Here is a 14,242-nt window from a genome sequence, read left to right as displayed (position 1 = left end):
CTCGTTCTCCCCATTTGGGTAGTGACGAGGGTTTATTTTCAATTAATAGAATTCTTGACTGGGCAGGACCTCCTCCATCCTACCCAGCACACTTCCACCCGTCTTCTCTCTGAACCTCTCGTCCTCTCCGTCCACCCCAGAATCTCGACCCTCCCCGAACCTTGCTCCATTCTTCCCAGAATCTCACTCCCCCGTTCTTCCCAGAGCCACTCCTGTGCTCCCCAAGAACCACCCCCGTCCTTCCCAGAGCCCCCGTCACTCAAAACCTCCACCTTTCCTTCAGATCATCTTCACTATCTTCATTTCTTCCCATCACCCTTCCTATTCCCCGTCACACTCCATGTTCTCCATCACTAATCACCTTGTTTTCCAACTCCCTCCTCATTCTACATCACTCATTACTCTTCCTGTTCCCCATCAACCTCCACAATCCCCCAAAATTAGCACCCCTCCTAATCCCCATCACCCTCTCCGTACTTCATCACCCATAACACTCCCCAATCCACATCACCTATCATCCTCCCCAGTCCCCATCACACACCTCCCTGTTCCTCAACACCCCTTATCTTTCCAATTTCCCATCACCTCCCCGTTCCCATCACCCATCACCCATCACCTCCCCATCACCATTCACCCATCACCTCCCCATCGCTCATCACCCATCACCTCCCCATCACCATTCACCCATCACTCATCACCTCCCCATCACCCATCACCCATCATCTCCCCATCACCCATCACCCATCACCTCCCCATCACCCATCATCCATCACCTTTCCCATCACCCATCACTTCCCCATCACCATTCACCCATCACCTCCCCATCACCCGTCACCCATCACCTCCCCATCACCCATCACTGCCCCGTTCCCCATCACCCATCACCTCCCCATCAGCTCTCCATCACCCATCACCTCTCCATCACCCATCACCTTTCCCATTCCCCATCACCCTTCAACCTATCCATCACCCATCACATCCTCATCACCCATCACCCATCTCCATTCACCCATCACCTCCCCATCACCATTCACCATCACCCATCACCTTCCCATCACCCATCATCGCCCCGTTCCCCATCACCAATCACCTCCCCATTCCCCATCAGCCATCAACCTACCCATTACCCATCAGCCTCCCTGTTCACCAACATCCATCACCGTCCCTGTTCACCATCACCCATCACTCCCGTTCACCATCACCCATCACCCTCCCTGTTCACCAAAACCCATCACCCTCCTTGCTCACCAACACCCTCCCTGTTCCCCATCACCCATCACCTACCCATTGCCTAACACCCATCAACCACCCCATTCCCCATCACGCATCACCTCCCCATCGCTCATCACCCATCACCTCCCCATCACCCTCCCAGTTCACTATCACCCATCACCCTCCCTGTTCACCATCACCCATCACCCTCCCTGTTCCCCACCACCGACAGCATCCACGTTTCCCATCATGGCACCTCCTCCCTGTTCCCACACCCCTACTCGTCAACCCCCCTTTCTCCTTCAATCCCCCTTGCCCTTTGCAACCCGCCCTCTACTAACCCTTCAAGACCGCAATCCCGCCCCCCATCCCCCTCTTCCCCCCGCCTAGTCATTCCGTGAGCCTAAACCAGATGACCTTGTTGGTTAATGCGAACGTAAGAGAGTGATGAGTGCGCCGAATTAAAGCGTCGGTACCATTCGACCCGTCGCTCCTATGATGGCATATTGACAGAACAACCAAACGGGTTACGCCATCTCCAGTCCACCCCGCCACCTCTAGAAATGTTTCCTTTTACAAGTATTGTTATTAATTACAATTCCCCTTTGAAGGCGAGAATTTGCAAACAGATCACTTTAGAAAAAAGCAACAGAATCCTCCATCTCTCCCCATTTATTGATAACGTGGCTCTCTAAATCCCCCCCCTCCAAATGCCCCGCGGTTGAAAATCTGAGGCCCCCCCCCACCTCTTCAATGGAAACTCGATACAACCAAATCTCGGAGCTGCAGACCCCGATTCGTTGGCTTCCAGCTAATACCAGCTTTTATTGTAAGCGCTCTGTTGATACCGGTTGAATTAAGCTCCGCGGGACGCCTTTGAAGTTTCCTACACGCCCATCACGTCATTATTTCCCTAGGAATATTTCAATTTCTTAATTATGCCCGCCCGCTTCCCTTGATAAGGACACCGTGACTTTGTTTTGAGGCATCTCCATGAACATTTTCCGATCTTTCCTCTCCTGTCATTTCCTTATTTTTTTCAAACATCGAGTTTTGTCAACACGCCTTCTACTAAATACAATATTAATTCAGCGTTGCGTGCAGGAGACCTGCTTCTCGTCCTGGCGAGGTGATGATTTAACGCCCTATTACAAGACCATCCCCGTGTAACTTTCACCAATGTGATATGTAATTACGATTTGACACCAGTAATCTCCACACAGCCTCCTCCCTCTCTGGAATAGATAATGAGCTGTCTATTTGTGGTTTTAACTCGTCAAGTCTCCGTTTTAACCCCTCGGTGACTACCTCCCACCATTCATCACCGAAACAACCTAATTCTCAGCGGCATTGGATAAAGCTGGCAGCGATGGTGGGAGTTTATAAGGTTTAGATATACACCAAGTGACCACTTTACTAGGTCCCTCTTGTACCTAATAAATTCAGTGGACACAAAGTGTACTTTCGTGGCCTTCTGTTGCTCTAGTCCATCTACTTCAAGGTCTGAAGTATTGAGCGTTCAGAGATGATCTTCTGCTGTTGTATCGCGTGTTTATATGAGTTACTGTCGCCTTCCTGTCAGCTTAAACCAGCCTGACCATTCTCCTCGGATGTCTCACGTTAACAACGCATTTTCACCCACAGAACTGCCACTTCCTCTCAGTAACTTAGGTCACATTTCTTCCCCATTCTGATGTTTGTTCTGAACAATAACTGAACCTCTTGACCATGTCTGCATGCTTTAATACATCGAGTTGCTGCCACATGCTTGGCTGATTGGACATTTGTATTAACAAGCAGGTGTACAGGTGTACCTAATAATGTGGCCACTGAGTGAAGGTACATAGATCATGCAAGGGTTTCACCTGAGGTGATGGAGACAGACGCTCTCACCACTGTTAAGTATCTAGATATCTTTGGTGAGCCAAGTCAGCACTGCGGTTGGCATGATGCTATTACAGTTCGGGGCATCTGAGTTTGGGGTTCAGTTCCTCTGCTACCTGTAAGGAGTTTGTACATTCTCCCCTTGAACCACATGGGTTTCATCTGGGTGCTCCAATATCCTTTCCCAATCCAAAGACATATTTGTTAGTAGGTTAACTGGTCATTGCAAATTGTCCTGTGATTAAGCTAGGATTAAATAGGTGGGTTATTGGCCAGGGCAGCTCATTTGCCTGGAAGGGTCTTTTCTGAACTGTATATCTAAATAAATAAGTAAGAATTCGATTGACAAGAGATATGGGACATGTTAATTGGATCAATAATAAGTAGGACACAATGGACATGGTGGGCCGAATGTCCTGCTTCTGTGTGGGCAGGCTCTGTCCAGTATAGCCCAATTGAATGGGGCTGCAAGGAATAGCTGAGAGCTGTGGACACAGCCCAATCCATTTCAGAAACCAACCTCCCCTCCAGTCTACACGTTCCATTGCCTCCTTAAAACCATCACCATCAACATAATCAAAGACCCCACATTCCTGGCCAATCTCTCTTCTCCCTCCTCACAGTGGGCAGAAGATACAAACATTTATAAACATATGCCGCAAGCCAAGGACAGCTTCTCTTTCACTGTTACAAAACTCTTGAACGGAGCTCTTGTAGAATAATGATGAACTTCATGAATAACGATGAAGTCATGAACTTGCAGTTTATTGTCTGCCTGCACTGCATTTTCTCTGTAATTAAAACACTATATTCTGTGTTCTGTGGCGGGAGGCGGGGGGGAATAAACAGCTGAAGTTTCAGACTGAGACCCTTCATCAGGATACCAAAGGAATGAGGAAGAAGCCACAGTAAGAATGTGGGGGAGAAACTTACCGGAAGTCAGAGAAATGGATGTTCATGCCATCAGGTTGGAGCCAGACAGAATATGTGGTGTTGTTCCCCCATCTTAACATGGCAGTCAAGGAGGCCATGGACAGACATATCGGAATGAGAATGGGAAGTTGAATTGAATTGGTTAGCAAATGATTAGCACTTTCAAGGCTGATGGAGTGAAGGTGCTCAACAAAGCCTCTCCCAATCTATGTCTGGTTTCATTAATGTAGAGGAGGCAGCACCAGGAGCAATGTGTGCAGTAGATAACCCCAACTGATTCGCAGGTGAAGTGTTGCCTCACCTGGAAGGCTTGTTTTGGTGCTGAGGGAGGAGGTGAAAGGGCACTTGTCTCACTTGCAGGGACAAGTGCCAGGAGGGAGATCAGTGGGGAAGCATGGGTGGAAAGCAGAGAGTTGAAGGGATGTGTTGGTGGGAGGGTAAGATGTGTTTAGTGGTGGGATCCTGTTGTGAATGGTGGAAGTTACCTAGAATAATGTGCTGGATGTGAAGACCCATTGAGTAGGTTAAGGACAAGGGGAGACCATCCCCTGTTCTGACTGTGGAAGGATGGTTGTGGCAAGTGGAGGAGATACAAATGAGGGCAGCATCAGTAGTGGTGATGATAATACTATATTTGGAATTCCTCCTGTACTTTGTGGGTGTTGAATAATGTTTCCATCATCTGCACAATCTCTTGTGGTTATGATTTTGCATTGTACTTTTTACCCCTAACCAGATGGAAGGAGAAATACACACAAAATGCTGTAGGAACTCAGAAGTTTGGGCAGCATCTATTAACAGTTGATGTTTTGGGTGAAACCCCTCACCAGTACTGGAAAAGAAGGGGGACGAAGCCAGAATAAGAAGGTGGGGGGAGGAGAAGGAGTACAAGCTAGAAGGTGATAGGTGAAGCAGATTGGTGGGGCATTGGGGATGAAGTAAGAAGCTGTGAGGTGATAGGTGGAAAAGGAAAATGGTGGGAAAAGAAGGAATCTGATAGGAGAGGAGAGTGGGCAATGTGAGGAAAGGGAGGAAAAGAGGCACCAGGCGTGAGAAGAGAAGAGGTAAGGGAGGGAGCAGAGCGGGGAACTGAAGGGGAGGGAGGGAAAACAATTACCAGAAGTTGGTGAAATTGATGTCTTTGATATCAAGTGGAGGCTACTCAGACAGAATATGAGGTGTTGCTCCTCCATCCTGAGAGGGGTCTCACCAAGGCAGAAGAGGAGGCCATGGACTGACATGTCAGAATGGGAAATGGGATCCAAACAGTGTGTGGAAGGATTGGGATGCAACCAAAAGCTTTTCACTCGACGGTGTAGAGTATACAGTATTTAACAATAATAATTCAACCACCTCAAGTAACTGTCAGGTCCCCTTTAAATCTTTCACCTCTCACTCTAAGCCTGTCAGCCTAGTTCTGAACTCCCCTATCCTCGGGTAAGAGTGTTACTATCCACCTTATATCTGCCTCTCATAATTGTAACCATTTCTATAGTCGCCTCTCATTCTCCTGCATGCCAAGGAAGAGTTCAGATGATGGCCTGTGCTGTATTGTTCTGTATACACAGTGGGCACTTTAATATATACACCTGTACACCTGCTCTTTAATGGAAATATCTAATCAGTCAATCATATGGCAGCAACTCCTTGCATAAAAGCAAGCAAACATGGTCACGAGGTTTAGTTATTGTTCAGACTAAACATCACAACGGGGAAACAATCACACACCAGACAATCGGCCGACGCTGGAAATCCAAAGCAACACACACAAAATGCTAGAGGAACTCAGCAACAGTCAACATTTCCGGCCGAGATGAAGGGTCTTGGGCTGAAATTTCGGTGGTTTACCCTTTTCCATAGATGCTGCCTGGCTTGCTGAGCTCCCCTAGCATTTCGTGTGTGTTGCTTGGAATGGGGAAGAAATGTGACCCAAATGACTTTGACTATAGAATAACTGTTGGTGCCAGGCAGGCGATTTCAGTATCTCAGAAACTGCTGATCTCCCATGAACTGCAGTACTGTGAGCGAACACGCCTTATTATGAGAGAGGGCAGAGGAGAATGGCCAGATTGTTTCAAGCTGACAGGAAGGTGACAGTAACTCAAATAACTACGCATTAGAACAGTAGTGTGCAAAAGAGCGTCTCTGAACGCTCACATTGAATCTTGAAGTGGATGGACTACAGCAGATGAAGATCACTAACCAATTTATTAGTTACTTCCTGTACTGAGAGTGTTCACTGGCCTGTGTGTAACGGAAAAGAGGCAAGTTGTGTGGATGTAAGGATGATATGGAATAGTAGAACGACAGGAAAGTAGGAAGAGATGGGACTTCCCTGGATAAGAAGCGACCACCAAGTAGAAGGGTTTGGAGGATTGCTGTGTTAGGGTTGCAGGGAGGAAGAGTGAGAATGGCTAAAACCAGAATTTGAGGCTCTAAACAATGTCGCAGACACATTCTCTCGCCACCAGCTGCGATAAGCACTTCTAACATGGCAATAAATGCTCCCAGTTGCGAAGGCGCAGCACCTGAGATTAATGCCAATGGAGCGAGATCTCATGTTATTTTTATTACTGGTGTCATGTTTAATCTGCTTTATTATAACCATGGACAAGACAACAAGGAATGCCACGTCATGCAGAAAATGCATTATATCACAGGAGAGTTACACAGGGTTTCATCAATTGATTTCTATCTCATGCGATTAGAATTCCAGGATTAAAGATCCTAGCAGTTTGCATCCAAATAATTAGCAGCTTCTTTTCCAAGGTCACTGGGATAATTTAAACTCCAGAGATTGCTGGCTTGTCTATCTCCCTGCCCTCCCAATCATTTACTTTCCCCTCTTGCTTTTACATTCCCCATGGACCCAGAGTCAAATTATTACACTGGAATTATTTCCAGAGCATGGGGATAGAATTCGACAATTGAGTTCCCCCCTTTCCAATGAAAGAGAGGTTAAGAAGGCGTATGGTATGTTGGCCATCATTAGTCGGTGAATTGAGTTTAAGAGCCTCAAGGTAATGTTGCAGCTCTGGTTAAATCCCACTCGGGTGTTCAGTTCTGGTCGCTTTATCGGAGGAAAGAAATGGAAGTGTTAGAAAGAGTGCAGAGAAGATCTGTCAGGATGCTGTTTGGATTAGAGAGCATGTCTTATGAGGAAACGTTGAGAGGGTTTTCTCTTTGGAATAATGGAGGATGAGTGGTAACTTGATAGAGGTGTACAAGATGATAAAAGGCATAGATTGAGTGGAGGACAGCCAGAAACCTTTTTGCCAGAGCTCCAATGGCCAATACCAGAGAACATCTGGTTTTAACATTAATGGAAGAATGTTTCAGAGCAGGTATCAGAGGTAGTTTTTTTTCACATGGAGAGTGGTGGTGGTCGAGGCAAATACATTAGGGACATTTAAGAGACTCTCAGTCACATGGATGAAAGAAAAAATGCAGGGCCATATGAGAGGGAAGGGTTAGATTGGTCTTGGAGTAGGTTAAAAAGTAGGCACAACATCGTGGGGCAAAGGTTCTGTACTGTGTGTACTGTTCTGGTTCTACGTTTGGTTCTACGTTCTATGGAAACTGCAAACCAGTGGGCCAGCTGATGAGTTGGAGCAGTCTAGTTAGTGAGTCATGTGCTATGTACTGTTACAAGATGCATCCTGTAACTGTCCTGTTGTAACCTACACTATCCTGGATTAGTGAGCATGTGTCATGGGGATAGATTGAGTGACCTAGGGCTTTTCTCTTTGGAGCGAAGGTGGGTGAGGGCTGACTTGATAGAGATGATAAGAGGGCAATAATAGAGAGGAAAGACAAAGACTAAACCAAGACAGGTTAGATGCAAAGGGGCACACACATTATATTGGAGGAGCTCAGCAGGTCAGACAGCTTCTATCTTTCTGCTGTCTGCAGAAATTTCCTGATGACTCAGCAATAGCTGGGTGTATAAAGGGATGACAGGAGGATAAATACAAATGGTGCAAGCTGAATCATCTGCAGCTCAACATCAGTAAGACAAAGGAAGTGGTGATGGACTTTAGGAAGACTAAGCCTGCATTGCTCCCTGTTACTATTGATGATGAGGGCGTGGATGTGGCAAGGACCTACAAGTACCTGGGGGTGCACCTGGATGACAGACTTGAGTGGAGCACCAACACAGAAGGGCCAGAGGCATCTCTTCTTCCCGAGGAGACTGAGTCCTTTGGAGTATGCAGGTCTTTCCTTCACATGTTCTACCAGTCTGTTGTCACCAGTATAATCTTCTATGTGGTGGTGTGCTGGGGCGATAGCATCAACACGGATTATGCCAACAGGCTCAATAAACTGATTAGAAAGGCTGGCTCTGTTATAGGAGTCAAACTGGAACCACTGGAGGCTGTGGTGGAACAAAGGACCCTACAGAAAATCCTGGCAATTCTGGACAATACTTCTCTCCGCATGCCACCTTGGCTGAACAGAGAAGAACTTTTAGTATAGACAACTGCGCTGCTCCACAGAACACTATATGAGGTCATTCTTACCTTCGGCCATAAGGTCTAAAATGAGTCAACCTATAGCTGGGGAAATGATGACCCACTCCTGTTAGATCGTTTAAGGTAATTTATTTTTTATTTATTCTTTTTTCTTCTCTTCTAATATTGTATATCTGTGCACCTTGCAATGTTACTGGGACACTGCAATTTACTTTGAGATTAATAAAGTATCTATCTAAGGAGAGCAATAAACAGTTGACTTGATGAAGACTCTTGGCCTGAAACTTTAACTCTTTATTGCTCTCAATCGATGCTGCTTCTGACCTGCTGAGTTCCTTCGTGTGTGTCACTCTGGATATCCAGCATCTGCAAAATCTCTTGTCTTTAGGTGCAGGGGAATAAGGGACTAATGCCAGTAAAAAGGGTTTATCATTGATGGGCATTGGGGTTGGCAAGAACAAGATGGGCTGAAGGTGGGCAGATTCTGGTCTGCATTGTATGAAACCAGCAGAAATGCCCATCTTTGGACCTTGTGATGCACAACTGCACCGAGGATTGAATGATCAGCTGTCGCTTTTAATTCACCATGTAGTGTTAAAGTCTGCAGCATGCAGTGAGGGTGTAGCGTTTCACAACTTTACTTCTATTACTGTGAAGGACAAGGTGATTGCATTCCTAGAACTGAACTATACAGCACAGTACAGGCCCTTCAGTCAGCAATATTGTGCTGACCCTTTAACCTACTCCAACATCAACCCACCTAGCCCTCTATTTTCCTATGATCCAAGTGCTATCTAAGAGTTTCTTCAATGTCTCCAATGTATCTGCCTCTATCACCACCCCGACAGTGCATTCCAAGCACCCATCACCCTGTGTGAAAAACACAACCTCCGCAATCTCCCATATATTTTCCTCCAAACACCATCAAGTTATGCCCCCTCATATTAGTTATCTCTGGGCTGGGAAAAAGGTCTCTTACTTTCCACTCTATCGATGCTTCCTATCATCTTGCAGACCTCGATCAAGTCACCTCTCACTCTCCTTTGCCTCAAAAAGAAGAGCTCTAGTTCGCACAACCTGTCCTCATAAGACACGCTCTCTAATCCAGCCAGCATCCTGATAAATCTCCTCTGCACCCCCTCTAAAGCTTCCTCATCCTTCCTGTAATGAGGTGACCAGAAATGAGCAAAATATTCCAAGTGTGATCTAACCAGAGTTTAAAAGAGCAGCAAAATGACCTTTTGAACTCAGCCTAATGAAGGCCAACAAATCATATGCCTTCTTAACCACCCTATCAACTTGCATGGCAACTTTGAGGGATCTATGGATGTGGACCACAAGATCCCTCTGTTCATTGACAATCTTGCCATTAACCCTGTATTCTGCCTTCAAATTTGAATTCCTCACATGATTTCCCTCTGTGCCTTTGATTGCAGGGTTTGGAGTAATGAAATACTTGGGTTAAAGATCCCAGTGGACCCTGTACTAACGGCCAACACAGTGTGCCTGACGCTCTCGAGCCTGACACGCCGGCAGCTTGAAGTTTGCATGAGATACCCAGACGTGACAGCCTCTGCCATCCAGGGCATTCAGATCGCCATCCACGAGTGCCAGCACCAGTTCCGGGACCACAGGTGGAACTGTTCGAGCCTGGAGACTAAGAACAAGATTCCGTATGACAGTGTGATCTTTAGCCGAGGTACGGAATTATATTGGGATATCCACTCAGGGGCCACTTTATAAGGAACCTCCTATACCTAATAAAGTGGCCACTGAGGTATGTTTATTCTCTTCTGATGCTGTAGCCCATCCACCTCAAGGGTTGATTTGCTGTGCATTCAGAGATACTCTTCTGCACAACACTGTTGTAACACGTAATTATTCAAGTTACTGTCACCTTCCTGTCAGCTTGAACCAGTCTGGCCATTCTCCTCTGACCTCTCTCATTTATGAAGCATTTTCACCCACAGAACTACTGCTCACTGGTTGTTTTTCTTGTTTTTCCGACCATTCTCTGTAAACTCTAGAGACGGTTGTGCATGAAAATCCCAGGAGATCAGCAGTTTCTGAGATACTCAACCAACAAATTCTGGCACTCATCCCACGGAGATGCTTGAACAATCATTCCACGTTTAAAGTCACTTCGGTCATATTTCTTCCCCATTCTGACATTTCAGCAGCTGAGCCTCTTGACCATGTCTGCATGCTTTTATGCATTGAGCTGCTGCCGCATGATTGGCTGATTAGATATTTGCATTAGCGAGCAGGTGTACAAATGTACCTAATAAAGTGGCCACTGAGTGTACGTGTGTGTTTGTCTGCGTGTGTGTCTGCGCATATTTGCATGGACAAACTTGCAAAGGTCCCACTCATCCGGGATGTTTTCCCTTCTCCCTTCTCCCTCCTCCCATCGGGCAGAAGATACAAAAGCCTGAAAGTACATACTGCCAGGCTCAAGGATGGCCTCTACCGCTCTGTTACCTATTACCTAGTACGATAAGCTGGATTCTTGACTTTACAATCTACCTCATTGTGAACTTGCTTCTTGTTGGCTGCCTGCAATGCACTTTCTCTGGGCCGATATGTGATGAAGATTGGCTTTATTTGTCACATGTATATTGAAACATACAGTGAAGTGCGTCATTTGTATCAGCATCCAACACGGTCTGAGGATTGTGCTGGGAGCAGCCTGCATGTTGTCACCACACTTCGGGCACCAATATTGCATCCTCACAAGTCACTATCCTAACCCGTACATCTTTGGAATGAGGGAGGAAACCCACGCAGTCACAGAACAACGTACCGTATAAACTCCTTACAGACAGTGGCGGGAATCAAACCCCGATTGGTGATTGCTGATGCCATAAAGCGATTATGCTATCCGCTGTGCTACTGTGCAGCTCCATAACTGCTACAATTTTTTCTTCATTCTGTTATTGTTTGGCCTTGTACTACTCAGCCTCTCCCTAGACCCCGAGATCAACAGACGGATCGGGCGAGCAGCCTCAACATTCGCCAGGCTGACAAAGAGAGTCTGGGAGAACTGAAAGCTGACGACACACACCAAAGTTGCAGTCTACAGGACCTGCGTCCTCAGCACACTGCTTTACGGCAGCGAGACCTGGAGCCCCTACTACAGACAAGAGTGGCGTCTCAACTCCTTCCACCTTCGCAGCCTGAGACGCATCCTGGACATCACGTGGACTGACCGAGTCACCAACAATGAGGTCCTGGCCCGCGCCCAGATACCCAGCCTCTTCACCCTGCTCCAACAGCACCGTCTCTGCTGGCTGGGCCACGTACACCGCATGTCAGATGGGAGGATCCCGAAAGACCTGCTGTACGGGGAACTGGCCTCCGGCAAGAGAGCACAAGGGCGGCCCCATCTTCATTTCAAAGATGTTTGCAAGAGAGACATGAAGTCACTGAAAATGAACTTCGACAGGTGGGAGGACATCGCAAGCGATTGCTCTCACTGGAGGCTGGAACTACGCAGAGGTCTGAAAAGAGGAGAAGAGAAGCTGAGGCTTGCTGCTGAAGAAAAGCGCACTCGTCTGAAAAACAGCACCAAGACAACATTGGAGGACAGTGCCTTCAAGTACAGTCGATGCAGCCGAGACTGTCACTCCCATGTCGGCCTTTACAGCCACAACAGACGCTGCTCTAACACAGACTGAAGCAAGACTTCCCAGGCGCAGATCCATGGTCTTGCAAGACCAACGGATGCCACCAAACTTAAGACACTATGTAATGAGTTAATCTGAATAGACAGTATGCAAGACAAGTTTTTCACTCTACCTAGGTACAGGTGACAGTAATAAACCAATTTGTAACTTATTTACTCCCTGCTTAGTCATAATAACTGTCTGACAGTGGCCTCTCCTTAAAGGATCACAGTCTTCTGTTGGAATTGCAGCACTCTCTTTGGGATCAACACCTTCAGAGTCTTTGAGCACTACACACCAGAACAGACCTTTCAGCTAATCTACACCATACCAAACTGGTATTCTGCCTCGTGCCAGTGACCAGCACCTGGCCCATATCCCTCCATACCGCTCCCATCTATGGGAAAGGTAATGGACTGGAGAGGAAGGAATCTGAAGGGAGAGGAGAGTGGACCATCGAAGAAAGGGATGGAGAAGGGACGCTATGCGGATGTGATAGGCAGGTGATAATATGTAATGGGCCAGAATGGGGAATAGAAGAAGAGGGGAGACACAGGGCATATTTTTTTCACCAGAAGAAGAAATCAATATTCATAGATAAGGTGTTGCTCCTTCACCTGAGAGTGGCCTCATTGTGGCACGGGGAGGCCATGGCCCGACATGTTGGAATAAGAATAGGAATCTGAATTAAAATGTTTGTCCACCAGAAAGTTCTGTTTTTGGTAGATGGAGTGGAGGTGCTTGAAGAAGCGATCCTCCAGTTTACGATAGGTCCCACCAACATAGAAGAGGCCGCATTGGGAGCCTCAGCGGATTCACAGGCGATGTGTTGCCTCACTTGGAAGGACTGTTTGAGGCCCTGAAGGGAGGTGAGGGATGATATGAACGGGCAGGTGTGGCACTTTGACTACTTGCAGGGATTAAGTGCCAGGAGAGAGATTAGTTGGGGGGGAATGAATGGACAAGGGAATCACAGAGGGAGGGAATCTTTTGGAAAGCAGAGATTGTGGAGGTGGGGAGAAAGGAAAGGTGTGTTTGGTGATCAGATCCTTTTGTAGATGGCAACAGAATTTAGAAGTTACGGAGAATGTTTCATTGGATGCAAAGGCTCATTGGGTGTGGGTAAGGACAAGAGGAAGTCTCATCACAGGAAGATGGGGTGAGCATGGATGTGCTGAAAATGGAGAAGATGCAGATGAGGGCAGCATCAATGGTAAGGAAGGGAAACCCGGTTCTTTGAAGAAGGAGGACATCTCTGATGTCCTTGAAAGGAAAGCCTCATCTTGGGAACAGATACTTCAGAGATGAAGGAACTGAGAAAAGGGAATAACATTTTTACAGGAGACAGTGTGGGAAGATGTCTAGTCAAGATAGCCATGGAAATAAGCAGATTTATAAAAGATGTTGGTTGACACTCTGTCTCCTGAGATAGAGATAGAGAGATTGAGAAAGGGGAAGAGGGTGCCAGAGATGGACCAAAAGAATTTAAGGGCAGAGTGGAAGTTGGAGGCAAATTTGATGAAATTGATGAGAGCTTTAACCCAACTTATTAACAGTTCCATATTTCTACTGACCACCCTCTAATAATTTGGAATTTTGCCACATGTTTGGGTTTTGCTTGATAGAGTCATGGAGCTCTTTGGCCCATCTACTCCATGCTGTTATTCTGTCTAGTCTCATCAATGGACACCTGGACCATACCCCTCCAATACCCCTCTATACCTCTCCAATCCATGTATTTATGTTGCTACCCACATCCACCAATTCCACTGGCATTAGCGCCATCCTCTGAGTGAAGTTTCCCCTCAGTTTCACCTTAAGTATTCCACCTTTCACCCTTAACCTATGATCTCTAATTCTAGTCTCACCCAACCTCAATGGAAAAAGCCTGCCTGTATTTACTCTATCTATACCCTCATAATTATCTATACCTCTATCAAATCTTTCTCAATCTCCTGTGCTCCAGGGAATAAAGTCCAAACCTATTTAACCTTTTCCTATAACTCAGGTCCTCAAGTCCCAGCAACATCCTTGTAAGTTTCTCTGTACTCTTTCAATCACATTGATATCCTCCCT

At 46.6% G+C, this 14,242-nt stretch overlaps 1 protein-coding gene across 1 annotated transcript in view; it reads left to right on the top strand.

Moving 5' to 3' along the window:
* The first annotated feature begins 9,908 nt into the window (after window positions 1-9,908).
* The window catches only part of wnt10a (wingless-type MMTV integration site family, member 10a), a 132,208-nt gene continuing 127,874 nt past the window's right edge, over window positions 9,909-14,242 (top strand). Inside the window, exon 1 of the mRNA XM_063049960.1 lies at window positions 9,909-10,200. Within this exon, the coding sequence (XP_062906030.1) occupies window positions 9,909-10,200 (292 nt within the window). The remainder of the gene's footprint in view (window positions 10,201-14,242) is intronic.

The sequence above is a fragment of the Mobula hypostoma genome, chromosome 6 (genome assembly GCF_963921235.1).
Source record: "Mobula hypostoma chromosome 6, sMobHyp1.1, whole genome shotgun sequence".
Classification (NCBI taxonomy): Eukaryota; Metazoa; Chordata; class Chondrichthyes; order Myliobatiformes; family Myliobatidae; genus Mobula; species Mobula hypostoma.
The sequence above is the reverse complement of the archived record's forward strand: the minus strand, read 5'-3'. Positions and strand labels throughout refer to the sequence as shown.